The sequence below is a fragment of the Drosophila nasuta genome, chromosome 3 (assembly GCF_023558535.2).
Source record: "Drosophila nasuta strain 15112-1781.00 chromosome 3, ASM2355853v1, whole genome shotgun sequence".
NCBI classification, from domain to species: domain Eukaryota; kingdom Metazoa; phylum Arthropoda; class Insecta; order Diptera; family Drosophilidae; genus Drosophila; species Drosophila nasuta.
This window is the reverse complement of record NC_083457.1, coordinates 28,940,849-28,954,554: the sequence shown is the minus strand read 5'-3', so window position 1 is coordinate 28,954,554 and position 13,706 is coordinate 28,940,849. Positions and strand designations below refer to the sequence as shown.

Below are 13,706 nucleotides of genomic sequence, written 5' to 3'. Positions count from 1 at the left end.
GAACTGGGGAAAAATTGCGTTTGGGAAAAAAGGCAAAGAACAACAACAAACAATATGAGCACTGTGTGCCTTCCTTTTTTGCCAGAGCATTGCTATTAGCATTATATATTAAGTAAGTAAAACATGGCATAGGCTTTCCGCTCATTCCCCTTCACCGCATCTGACCCCTCTGCGCTCAATGTGTGTGGGCGCTGTAAGCGCTAATTGGATTAGTTTTGCTTTGGTTTTTTTCCCACATACATTCTGCATACATTCTATATACATACATATATATTTTATTTCGCTGTGTGCTCAGCAAATTAAATTTATTGGCTGAAATGCGTTGACATTGATCAGAACGCACACACAGACAAATATACATAAACGTATACGTATGTTCGTGTGTGTGTGTATGTGTGTGTAATTGATGCATTCATCAAGCGACAAATTGTTTGCTCTGGCCAAAGATAAAGACAAAGAGCAAAAGTCTGTCCTGGGCAAGTCTCATTTAGTTATTAATATGAAATGTAAATATTAACCAATGCTTAGGCCACACTCGACGCATATATTAGCATTTATTGGCAAACTACTCCTAATGCCATTCATGGAAATGTAAACATAATTAGCTGAAATACCACACACACACACATACAGACAAGCATACACACCCACACACACACACACACACACACGTACACTTGAGAGGTCCTTCTACCCTCGGCTAAGTAATTTGTAAGCCAACACACAAGGCCAATTACCAAGAGGCTCAAATGTGTTTATATAACTTATGAGAATTTGCCTAACATCCCATAAAAGTACTTGAATTACAGCCCAAAAAACATGAGAAGAAATCACGACAACAAGAACGACAACATCAACAACAACAATAAAGAAAAGAAAATAATGAAAACGAAATGAAATGAAGAATACTTCTCTGAATGGGACAACTCGCATTTTTTGTTGTGTCCTTACCTTTTTCTTTTTATTATTATTTGATTGTTTTGTGTGAAAATCGATAGAAATGTCGTTAGCAACAAGCTTTGAAAGAGCATTTCAAAAAATAAATAAATTAATATTTAATAAATACGCATTAAATAAAGAGGGCAACATTTCGGTCTGCATCTCTCTCTTTCTTGTTGTGTTTTATAATGTTGCGGATGATGAGCAAAGTTTGGGTCATAGGTTTATATTAATGAGACTTTGCTGAAAATTTTTGATTGGGTTCGTTCTTTGCAAGCTGGCGTTAAATTGCAAAAACATTTCCTGTTTCTCTCTCTTGCTCTCCCGTTCGATGGCAAAGTTTATTAAAAGCAAAAAGGCAAAGTTGAAAAAGCTTTTGGGTCGCGCGGGTCAATTGGTGGCAATCAGCATTAAGCATTAATGAGTGTCGAAGAGAAAAACAAACAAGGGACAACTTTAAGCTGTCAAATGCAGCTGCAACGCACTACAAGCAAAACATTTATTCACTCACTCAGTCAGTCAGACAGTCAGTCAGTCAAATAGTCAGTCAGTCAAGTACTCAATCAATGACAACTGGGGAGAGTAAACAAACCAACTGCTCAAAAATACACGAATTCAGCGACTTTAGATTGATTGAAAGCTTAACTAACAACACTGCGAATGTGTATGTGTGTGTGTATTTTTGAAAGGACTTAAACTAAAACTGAAACTGCAACTGAAACCGAAACTGAAACTGTATTGTTGAAACTTGTACTTTTGCTTTTGCTTTCACTTACAGCTGACATTAAGCTGCTGACACGTAAACTCTCACACTTTGATCCTTTGACACTTAAGGTTCCGCTGAAGGATGTCGTCTGCTATTTATCACTGCTCGAGGCCGGACGGCCAGAGGATAAGCTCGAATGTAAGTGAAGCAACAACAACAACAACAACAACGTTACCTTTAGATGACCAGCAGCAGCTGGCTGCCTGCACACTTGACCTTTGGCTTGGGCCTTAACTGGCAGTCAGCTGTTGGTCATTCATTAATTTATGCACTCATTCATTCATTTATTCATGCCAGTCGTTTATTCATTTATTCATTTGTTATTACAGTCATGTTTCGCCTGTACGATACGGACAGCAATGGCGTGCTCGACACCGCCGAAATGGATGCCATTGTTAATCAGATGATGGCCGTCGCCGAATATCTTGGCTGGGATGTCAGCGAGTTGCGTCCGGTGAGTACAAACACACAAAACGTAAACGTACCTACGTTAAGCGGTTTACATTTAAAACTGATTATTGCAATCAGTGCCAATCAATTGTGTTTATACTTAATGATGGCCAACGCAGAAAACAATCAAGCAATCATCAAATGCTTTCTGATTGCTTCTCCTCTCAACATGAGAGCCAGAGCCAAAGTCCGGGTAAAAGTTTTTCAATTACTTACGAGCATTTGGAAAAAGCAATCGAAATTAATTTCATTTTATTGTTTTGGAGGCAATCCAAGTTGCCAGTAGCCAGTAGCCAATAGCTGGGTGGCATTCATTTCATTCTCGACCACAAACCGAAGACCAACTGCCAACTTAAGGGACTTAATAGTTTCGACAACTAACCGAAAACGAATGCTGGCGAAGTCTTCTCGACTGTGATCTACTTGTACCCTCATACCACACAGCGCAGCATAGTTAAGTAATCGCTCAACTTGTCAGAGCGAGAGTGAACTAGAAAAATAAGTAAGCACAACAACGACAAGAACAACCAGAAATGCCCCTTGGTAGCCACATTAAGGCCACAAATAAAGTCAAAGCGCCACAAAACTCAATTAACAAAATACCCTCGGGTTATGCCGCAATGATGGCGATGACTTTAAGATACTTCTGAACTGAGAGATAGATAGCGCGAGAGAGAAAGACAGCATTTGGAATTGGAATTGGGGTTTCGGCTCACTGTCATTTCCATTTCTATGATGGGTTTATGATGATGATGCCAAGGCGAAGAGCGGCGAGGGTGCCACATACTTTAAATTCAAAGCAGATATAGAAAATATTTTAATCAAAATTCTTCTGCCCTTTTGCTGTGACCAGCCAGCCTGCAGAGAGTCAACGAGCGAAAGGAGTTCGTTCGTGGCATAGTTGAAACAGAAATAATAATCAAAACACTTAATGAATTGCATAATTCTGAAATTCATTTCCGGTTAAAAGCGAAGCGAACGAAACCCCCAAAGGATGCCGCATAAATTTTATGGCCGGCCATTATGAATATCGATTATGTATTTGGGATTTCTGCGCCCAAGCCCGGAACGGTACGGCACTGCATTAAATTGATTAGTTGGAATTCAAAGTAAAGCGGATATTGATAGTTTCAGCCAAAAACCAAAAGAGAAATGAAAAATGCACTCTGATAGTGAATTTCGTATTTCTTTCAGTTTGAAAAGAAATGCAAACAAGTAAGAAAGCGAAAACAGTCGAGTGACTGTGAGATACCCGCTACTCATTTGTGCGGTATTATTCTTAAAATCTACCAAAGTAACTTAACGCGAAAATACTAAAAATATACCGAATAATATATTTGGTTTTTAAAATATAGTACTACACTGCAAATTTACCATTGAGTGCAAAATATACCAGATTATCAGCCAAAGAAACTAAATCCCGTATTTCTTAAATAACTTATACAATTTTTATCAGTTCGCAATTTTTTCAGGAATTATGAATGCTATAGGTTGTATTGTACATATGTGCCGAAAATCGCAACTTTAGCTTCAAAATTAATGCAGCTATTCGATTTTTGTCAATTGGCGGGGACATAAGTGGGCGTGGCAAAAATTTAAAACAAACTAGATTTACTTCTGAGCATTACAAGTGCTGTCGAAATATAAATATTATAGCTCTATCACTTATACTCATATAGGTATTCATACCGACAGACGGAGAGACGGACTATAGAATATATGTACATACATATATACTTTATACAGGTCTGTTACATCCATTTCCTGCGGGTATAAAGTTATAATATCCCTCTACCCTATGGATAACGGATATAAAAATGTACATAGTTTTATATCCATAATTAAATATAATCAGCAGGCGATGCCTTAGTAAAATCTCAAGACAATCCAGGCTGCAAAAAATATTTTGAAATTTCATTTTGTAAGTTACGAAAAGGAAAAGAAGAGAGAAGGACTGTCGTAATAGGTTTATCTGACGAGGATTACACTTTCCCTGCAATGAAAGTCAAAGTCAAAGTTGTGGGTACTTCTGGGTAAAATTACCTTTACTTTTCTGTATTTCACTTTGGCGGCCACAGAACGTCAATCAGGAAATCTTACAGCAAGCAGCAGCGAGCAGCAGCATCAGCAGCCAGCGGCATTTTTCACACGCTCTGTGCAATTTTCCTACTTACAGATACTGCAAGAGATGATGGTTGAAATTGACTATGACGCCGATGGCACCGTGTCCTTGGAGGAGTGGCAACGTGGCGGCATGACAACCATACCGCTCCTCGTCCTGCTAGGTGAGTGAGCACAACAACAAACAAAAAAACAGCTGCAACTACTTCGGTAGACTGCTAACTGCCAGAGCGCCAAGTGGCTGTGAAGCTTTGAATGCGTTTACCGCCTCACTGCCTCAGTGCCTCGATTGCCTCTTGTGATTGCCTCTCCCCCCACCGCTGCCTTCTACAATATCTGTGTCCCTGCTCTGACTGCCTCAATAATCAAGTCATTTGCAGATGGTTCACATTGAGCAAAAAAAAGCAAAATATACTACATATATGAAATCGTATCTATTCTGTGCAATTTTTCACCTTCGCAACGTATGCAAAAAGTGCTCGCATTTCCCTCTCCCAGTGTTTTATGCAATCTCCAATATCGTTCTCTATCGCACTCATTTTACAGGCGTCGACAGCACCACACTGAAGGAGGATGGCATCCACGTGTGGCGCTTAAAGCACTTTAGCAAACCGGCGTACTGCAATCTCTGCCTAAATATGTTGGTCGGCCTTGGCAAGAAGGGTCTCTGCTGTGTCCGTAAGTATCGAGAAGTACATTTAAATACGTATAGTATCGTAGTACTCAGAGCACACTCCTTGACTGCAGACATGCGGCGGAAATTACACATTTTCAACTTTTAATATCAAAAAGGACATTTCGCAGAGCGCACATAAGTCATCTGTCAGTCGGAGTCGAGTCGAGTTGAGTTGAGTCTGTTTGATGATTACACATGTGTGTTTCGTCAGTTTTAATGGAAAACATTTAATATTGATGTCACAAATTGAGATTGTCAATTTCAAACGAAACGAAACAGTAGCACAAAGCTGCAACAACAAAAATACCATTGATCAAATAGATTTACAAATGATTGCAACTTCAATATGCACGAATGTCAATTTTAATCACACATTGTAAATGATTAAGAAATATGCGAATGCTTTAAATATTTGTTTGCTCTTTATTCGACAGTTTGCAAATACACGGTGCACGAACGTTGCGTGCAACATGCGCCTGCCTCATGCATAACCACCTACGTCAAGTCAAAGAAGCCCAAATGTGGCGGCGATCTGTTGCATCATTGGGTCGAGGGCAACTGCTACGGACGCTGCTCAAAGTGCCGCAAACGCATCAAAGCATACCACGGCATCACAGGACTCACTTGTCGCTGGTGCCACATGATGGTGAGTAAAAGTATTTTTCTAACTTTTTTAGAAATAGTGAAAGACTGAAAAGCTATTCTCTCATTAAGTTATTCAAATGCAACTGTTGCATTTACATTTTGTACATAAAATAGAGAATAGTCAAATTCAAGATTTCGATAACAGAATTTAGTATTGTGAAATATGTGAAGTACTTAAAATATAGAATATTTATTAAAATGCATTTCAAACGTAATCAAATCAAAGAATATATTCTTTATGCAGTGCACAAATTTTTATATTTTCTTTTGGTTGCCAGTAGCAATTGCAAATGTATCCAGAAAAGAAAAATGACTTCTGATAACATTTTTAAAATACAATTTGTATATTTATCAATACATGCATTTCAAATTCTATTCTATTTAAATGTTTTTCATTTGTTGACTCAATAACAACAGAATATAGTGTATTAAACTACCAAATAATAATACAAAATGAATGTCTGTGAAGGTACATTTTATGATGTTCATTTAAATGTAATAATTTATGCTTTATGGAGTTTAAATATTTTGAGTTTCTTTAAATAGCAATTTACTATACTTTAAGAAAACGTAATTTCTTTGCTGGCTTTTTTCTGGCGGTGTGAAAGCAATAACAAGTGAACATTTCAAGTTCAATTATTATATATTTAAGTGTTGTGTATTTGCAGGCTTTGATAACTACAGAAAGTAGTATATTAAATTAACATTTAGTATTACAACATGAATATTTGGAAAGATTTATTTAAAGAGCAATTAAATGTACGAATTTATGCTTTATGCAGTTAAATTATTTTGAGTTTCTTTAAATATCAAGTTACTTAAAGAAAAAGTAATTTCTTTGCCGACTATTATCTGTCGGTGTAAAAGCATCTTCTTTTATTTGCCATTTGCAAACGCAAGTGTATCGAGTTCCATCAAAGTGTTGCATTGCTTGGCATTGTGTCGTGGCAAGTATTTATACAAATCGCATGGCAGTTGTGCCACATTCCACACAGTGCACAATTCTCAACAATTTTTCAAATACGAAGAATTTCAATTATTTTGATCAACTGAGCAAGCTGTGCATGTCCCGTAGTCATGCTCCTATTTGTTTTGTCTTTTGGCAAAAACTTGTTAAGCGCCACTGATTTGAGCTACAAGCAAGCACACACATACATACACATACATACAGTTCATGCACTCACAACTAACACATACACTCGTGTGCCACACATTGCTGCAAATGTAGACGCAAGTGCCACACACTGTGCAGCATCGTGGCTTGGTTACGGGTTTTGGCCACGACGTCAGCTCCAGCTTCGTTATGGCTGGCAAATTGTCACGTCTCAAAGAAATTATGCTGCTGCATGCCACACGACCAGAGGCAGTCCCAGATTCCATCTCCGACACAATCCGCCAAAGAGACGCCGCCGCTGCCGTCGTGTTTCCTTCGTCTTGCCCCCCGCAAGCACAACTTTCTCCAGCGACTTTGACAAGTGCAGCATCAGTCGAGATAATGCCGAATTCGTTATCTCAGACGCCACAACAACAACAAGAACAATCATGTGAAGAGTTGGAAGAGAAAATGAAGAAGAAGCAGCTGCATCCAAAATGGCGGCAGGCATCGAGCAATGCAAGAAACTTCCTTCTTGGCTGCTTCAGCTGTAAACATTTCGTAAGCTAAACGTTGCCAAAGGCTGCAGCAGTCAATATTGGCCTTTGCTTTGCGAGGGTTGCTCGATTAGTATGCAGGCATGTTAGACTAAAAATTGGTTAGCAAACTTAGCAACGATGTAATCACTAAATGCGTAGATTATTAATAATTTAAAGTAAAAGGCATTGTTAAAAAAATGTACATATGTACAGCAGAAGAACTACTCATTGAGGGAACGGCTTTCTCTCAACAAACTCATAGCAATTGTCGAAGTTTAAAGTAAAAAATAAATATTCTAAAATCGAAAAGAAATTTAATATCTAAGAATTAACAATAATGAACTAAACATAAAGCATTGTTGACACTTTCACATCCTTATTTTACATAAAATGAGATGAAATTCTTTGCAATATTCTTCAAATTTCATACACTCTTAGGTTTATTTTATATTTATGTGTGTACCATTAACCTAAGTACAATTGTAAACTGCATTCCGCATTTATTATTAAGAATTTATTATTTAAATTGATTTGTGTTGCCTTTTGTTTATTAGCAATTATACTGAATTTATTACTCTTTGTGATTATAATTCAATTTTGTGCTGTATATTTAAAACAACCCCAAAACTATGATGACTAGAGAATAGTTATATTCATAGGAAATTACTATAAATTTTGGAAACTTAATTATATTATGCACATTTTGCGCAATCATTACTCCAATAGTATAAGTACTTAATTCAATTTACTAGCAATTTTAATTGAATATCTATATTTACTGCCATCAGCTTAATCGATTTTCCCAATTGAAATCGACGATTTAAACTGATCAAACTGCCCACGCATAATAATTGTATTTGTATGTGCATTTTGCATTTTATCAACGTCAAATTTGCAACGTGTGGCAGTGAAAAGTTCACACGTGACACAGCATTCTGTTTGTCAGCGATAATCAGTGCAGCAGGTTAAATTGTGTTGTTCCTTAGCAAAGAACCTGCCACTGCATAGTAAAGTGGAGAAACCGAGGGAAGAACAAAAAGCTATCCGTAGTTGAATTTAAATTAAGGATCTGCGTTTAAATCCCATTTTGAGCGCAAATTAACAATTTGGCGGAAGCGCTAACACAAACTTTTAATCGCATTCATTAAAGCAAAATGAGTGCTTAAGTAAGCGTGCGGAGTGAGAGAGCGCTCATCAAATAAATACGTATACGCCAAGGATGCCAGGAAGACCAGCGCTCTCCTTTTCCAATGCACAAGTTCTGCGGCCAGCTAGTCAAGTGTAAATTGAATTTAAGGCCCCTCGATTTCGTTTCGTTTCGTTTTATTTTTTAACGTGCCAGATTTTTGGCTATCTTTTTTATGACTTTTTTTCCTTTTGGGTAATTTAATGTGAAAATAATCTCTCGCTTCTCGCTCTCTCTCCCGCTCGTTTCAGCTGCACAATCGTTGCGCCTCGTCAGTGAAGAAGGAGTGCACACTGGGTGAATTTGCTGAGCTAATTGTGCCACCCACTGCGATATGCCCGGCTGTCTTGGATCGCCAGCGTTCGGTTAATCAGGCGCATAAAGTGAGTTGATCCCAAAAAAGTTTACTCTACTTAATTCCATTTCCCTAACCAAAAATTGGCAAACTAATCGTACTAATACAATAAACTCTCAATGCACACGCTTTCCCCGCATTCGCCTACTTGTATATTCGCTTCCACATTGTTGTTGCTAACAAAAATTGTGTGTGTCATTCCCACAAAAAAAACGAAAAAAAAAACAATATCATCTGCTAAATATAAACGAAACCGAGTAGAAATCACAAATGCATCATCATCACCAGGCGACGCATTTCCAAATCACGCCGCCCGACGAGCTGAGCTGCCCATTGCTGGTGTTTGTGAATCCAAAGAGTGGCGGGCGACAAGGTGATCGGATCTTGCGTAAATTTCAGTATATGCTCAATCCCAGGCAGGTGTACGATTTATCCAAGGGTGGACCCAAGGAAGGTGCGTATACACCACGGCGTATGCGTGATGATTACATGCGAGCCGCAAAGCAAACACGCACAAAACACACACACAATTTAAATGCAAATTGCGTAGCAAGATACTTAAATTTTGATTTCTTGGTTACGTTTATACACGCGCTGCTGCCTCTTGACTGTCGACACAGGACTCACGCTCTTTAAGGATATGCCCAATTTCAAAGTAATCTGCTGCGGTGGCGACGGCACTGTTGGCTGGGTGCTCGAGGCAATGGGTAAGCTCCACACAATGCCAAAACACTACTGCTTCCAGAGGCATTAAATTGTAATATCTCTATACACAGACTCCATCGAGCTGGTCACCCAGCCTGCCATTGGCGTCATTCCGCTGGGAACTGGCAACGATTTGGCACGTTGCCTGCGCTGGGGCGGCGGCTATGAGGGCGAGAACATACCCAAATTAATGGAAAAGATAAAGCGTGCCTCTACCGTAATGCTGGATCGATGGAGCATCGAGGTGACCAACAATCCGCCCGTTGAAGAATTGCGCCCCAAGGTAAGTTCAAGTAACAAACTTTACAAATGGTCTAGTGATAAAGCAGCCTAAAAAACTGATTACAAAAATTCGTTTTCGTGGCTTGCAATGCGGGGCAATGGGAGAAACTAACCAGTGAGGCGTGCCTCTTGTTTGTGCACCATTTGCAGGTGACTTTGCACTCGAACATGCAGAAAGTGATTGAGTTGTCACAGAGTGTTGTGGTCGACAAATCGCTGATTGAACGTTTCGAGGAAATCCAGCGGCAAAGCTTCAGTGGCACAACCGACAACATTGCAGCAGCAGGCACAGACACAGACACAGCTGCAACTGCCACATCGATTATGATGGCAACGGAATATACGCAGGATATGACAACGACAACAGCAACAGAGATGGGAACGGGAACGGGTCACGATAAGGTTGCTGCTGAGGTGGCTGTGGAATCTGCCACGCGCACCACAACCACCAAAAGCATTTCAATGTCCACATTCGAAACGCGACGCATGCACAAAACATTGACAGCCACGCTGAGCAGCAGCAGCAGCAACAGCAACACAAGCAGCTCAAGTGGCAGTGCCACAGGCAGCATCAACACCAACCTGCCGCAACAATGCCAGCAGCAACAGCAGCAGCAGGAAATGGGGTCGCCTATGGGCAAAGGTGTTCTATTCCCGCTAACACGCACAGATGTAACTGAAAAGCAATCACTCGAGACGCTGCTCGTGCAACACAAGCAACAGCAACAAAAGCTGGCAGCGGAAGCAGAAGCTGCTGCTGCAGCAGCAGCAGTTGCAGCTGCTCCGACAACAATGTCGGATGAAGAAATAGCTGAGAATAATCAGAGCGATAATAATAGTCAGTGCAATAAGCCGTACAACATCGTTAAACAGCAAATTATATTGTCTTTGGATTTGTCGGACAAGTGCGAAACTTATGGCAACAGCAACACCAACGACAACAGTAACAGCAGTAGCAACAACAACAACAACATCGAGCAGCAGCATAGACAAGGCCAAGTCGCCAGCACACCACAAACACCGAAGACTCCCATTACACCGCCAACGCCAACAACAGCAACAGCTGCCACAGCAACAACACCCACAACAGCAACAACAGCAACCAGCAGTAGCAACATTCCACAGAAGCCCATCAAAGTGCAATCGGACAAGGACTGCACCGTGCCCTATAACATTATCAACAATTATTTCTCCGTCGGCGTGGTGAGTACAATTTCCTTTTTGCTTTTCCCTTTTTGTGTAAATCAGTGAGCGCATTTACACGACTGCAACAGCAACCATAGCAATAGCAATAACAATAATAGCAACCAGAGTGCATATTTCCTTTGATTATCTATCTTTTCGTTATTTGCGATAGCGTACTCAATGTCGAGTCGTATTTGGTAAACAGGAAGAAAAAAATCTAGTTTGAAAAGCAGATAACAATCTTTGATTTAAGATTTTTTCGATCTTAAAATAAATCTTGAAATATGATTTTTAGGTTGCAGAGAGATTTTTATGCTAAATTTGCACTTTAAAATTAAAAATGTCTTATTTTAAGATTTAAATCTTGCTTTAAGATTATTTTATTCCAGATTGAGAAAAAGATTCCAAATTTTGATTAAAGAAACTTTTCTAACCTTAAGAAAAAAAATAGGTTGGAAAAATCGTAAAACAAGATTTTGTTCTTCAATCATCGTTTTGAGATTACCAAATCTTTTAAGTTCTCAATTTTAAGAATTTTGCTTTTGTTTGTTAAGAAGTTGTAACTAGAACCTTATTTCTGGTGTTGTTGCTGTCAACTATAATAGAGATACTGCAAATCATTGTTCAATTATAAATCTAATTTTAGAAAGTTTAATCTAAATTTAAGATTTTGCCTTCGTCGATTAATTTTAAGATTTTTCCATTCTTGAAAAAATATAATCTTTCAAGATCTATAATTATAATTTATAATTTTGATCTTGATAAAACCTTCTTTGCTCAATTTTGACATCTTTCAAGATTTGAATCTTGATTTTAGCACGTTATTTCTCTCTGTGCAAATGCAATAAAATTTTCATAATCAAAACCAAAGATCTAACTGCTCTCTCAATTATGCAAATACGGATGCCGTAATATGCACTAAAATCACACAAGGATTAAGCATAAATGGATTCCGCAACCATTTGTGGAAGCTCGTAAAAATAATATTAAGAGAAATATCTCAGGGTTTACTTAACTCAAGTTGAGTCAACAGACGGGATTCTCGTTTCGTTTCTCAATAATTCATATAAATGTACATTTACACTCAATCATTTATTCAGCATTTTACCACCCCGAATTTTCCTGCCCAATTCCCTCGGATTTTCATATGCAAAGTTCAGCAAACTTTCGAGCTGCAATCAAAATGAAAGTGAAGAGCTTTCTAATTCCCATTTTCATTGAATTACGCGAGCGGAAAATGCTTGAAAACCCGGAAGGATTGACGGCTAACAAAACTCTGCTATACCCTGTGCCCAGTTTGATTTGAATCAATCATCGCAATCGCACACATTTGCATATTCGCAAGGTTTCAGGCAAAAAGGCAAGCGCTTAGCAGAGCTGCAAAAAGTGTTGGCCAATTGAGAATGCGGCCAGAAGCGAACACAAAGAACGGCGTCGAACCATCAGAGGCTCATTTGAATCATTGATGCATCGCTGCACTTTGTTGGGCAGGGCAATCAACAACAGCGAATGCACACACGCAGGACTCACAGGACTTGGCATTTGTCTGAACTTGGTTTTGAGGTGCAAATGAAGTACAGCTTACACTTTATGCTGTTGCCCAACTTTAAGCTTAGTTTGTGGCCTGTTTTTATCTGCTGATAAGGCATCAAAGAGCAGCATAATTACACTAATTCGATTTGGACAAAACTGCGAACTACGCACATTTAAATTAATGCGATGAGGGTGTGTGAGGACATGTCCAGGGGCTGGAGGCAGCTTGTCTAATTACAATTTGGGCCGAGTGTGGAATTGGTAAGTGCTGCCGCGCAAAAACAGTCGCAAGGAAAACAAAACACATTGCGCCCCAGGGACAATTTGACAAAGAGGACCACACACAGTCGTAAATAGATGCAGGCAAAGCCATAAATTGAAATGGCAAAAATGTGAGAACGGAGCAGAAATTGGGTATCGAAACGATGTAAAACTGAAATCTTACAAAGTTTTATCACAGGCTAAAGGCCTATGAATAATTTACCATGAAACGAAGCCAGCGAACAAAAAAAAGAAACCTGAACACGAACATGAAGATGAAGATGGCGATGACGATGAAGATGAAGATAAGACGGCTCAAGATATGAAAGGCTCGAGTGGAAATCAAAGATACTTTCTTGCTACGTGCGACTAAGTAGCTGGCCAAAAAGATTTAATGCGGTCATAAACAAAGGTTAAGTGAGAAATTTACTGGCCAAGCCCAAACCACAAGATGAAGCAACCAGCAAAACCACAGCAGAAAAAAGTTAAGCGCAGAAGGAAAACGAAAACGAAAACGAAAAAGAAATTCGTAATGAAACTGAAAAGAATGGCAACTACTAAAACGGATATGTTGTACAAATCAGCAAGGCGCTGCTCAAGTTCTGTCTCAGTGTGAGTGTGTGTGTTGTGTCCTCAATGCTCTCGTATCGTCTAATCAAAAAGGAAACACGCCTCCTTGTCCAGATGCCCACTGATAGTAGTGTCCTTAGTGTTTTCTGATTTTATTTGCCAGTTGTTTGTGCCTTGCTTGTGTGAGTGTGTGTCTGTGTGTGTTTTGTAATGCTGCACCATTTGTCAAGTGCGGCTAAAGCTGAAATCCTTTTTGTGCAAACATTTTGCACTCTTACTTACTGTCTCCTTCTCCTCCTTCCCCTCGTAATCCTGCCTGCCTGCCTGCCTGCCTGGCTGTCGCGTCTGGATACGTAACTGAATATCAGCCTAATACGCAATGAGCCCACACAATTGCAAG

General features: G+C 39.3%; 1 protein-coding gene across 1 annotated transcript in view; it reads left to right on the top strand.

The window, feature by feature from the left end:
- Nucleotides 1–13,706, top strand: part of LOC132793867 (diacylglycerol kinase 1) — a 47,069-nt gene that overhangs the window by 27,450 nt on the left and 5,913 nt on the right. Inside the window, exons 8-17 of the mRNA XM_060804006.1 lie at nt 1,718–1,843; nt 2,035–2,159; nt 4,332–4,440; nt 4,823–4,954; nt 5,387–5,598; nt 8,667–8,798; nt 9,032–9,224; nt 9,391–9,477; nt 9,547–9,758; nt 9,908–10,960. Coding sequence (XP_060659989.1) covers nt 1,718–1,843; nt 2,035–2,159; nt 4,332–4,440; nt 4,823–4,954; nt 5,387–5,598; nt 8,667–8,798; nt 9,032–9,224; nt 9,391–9,477; nt 9,547–9,758; nt 9,908–10,960 — 2,381 coding nt within the window. The remainder of the gene's footprint in view (nt 1–1,717; nt 1,844–2,034; nt 2,160–4,331; nt 4,441–4,822; nt 4,955–5,386; nt 5,599–8,666; nt 8,799–9,031; nt 9,225–9,390; nt 9,478–9,546; nt 9,759–9,907; nt 10,961–13,706) is intronic.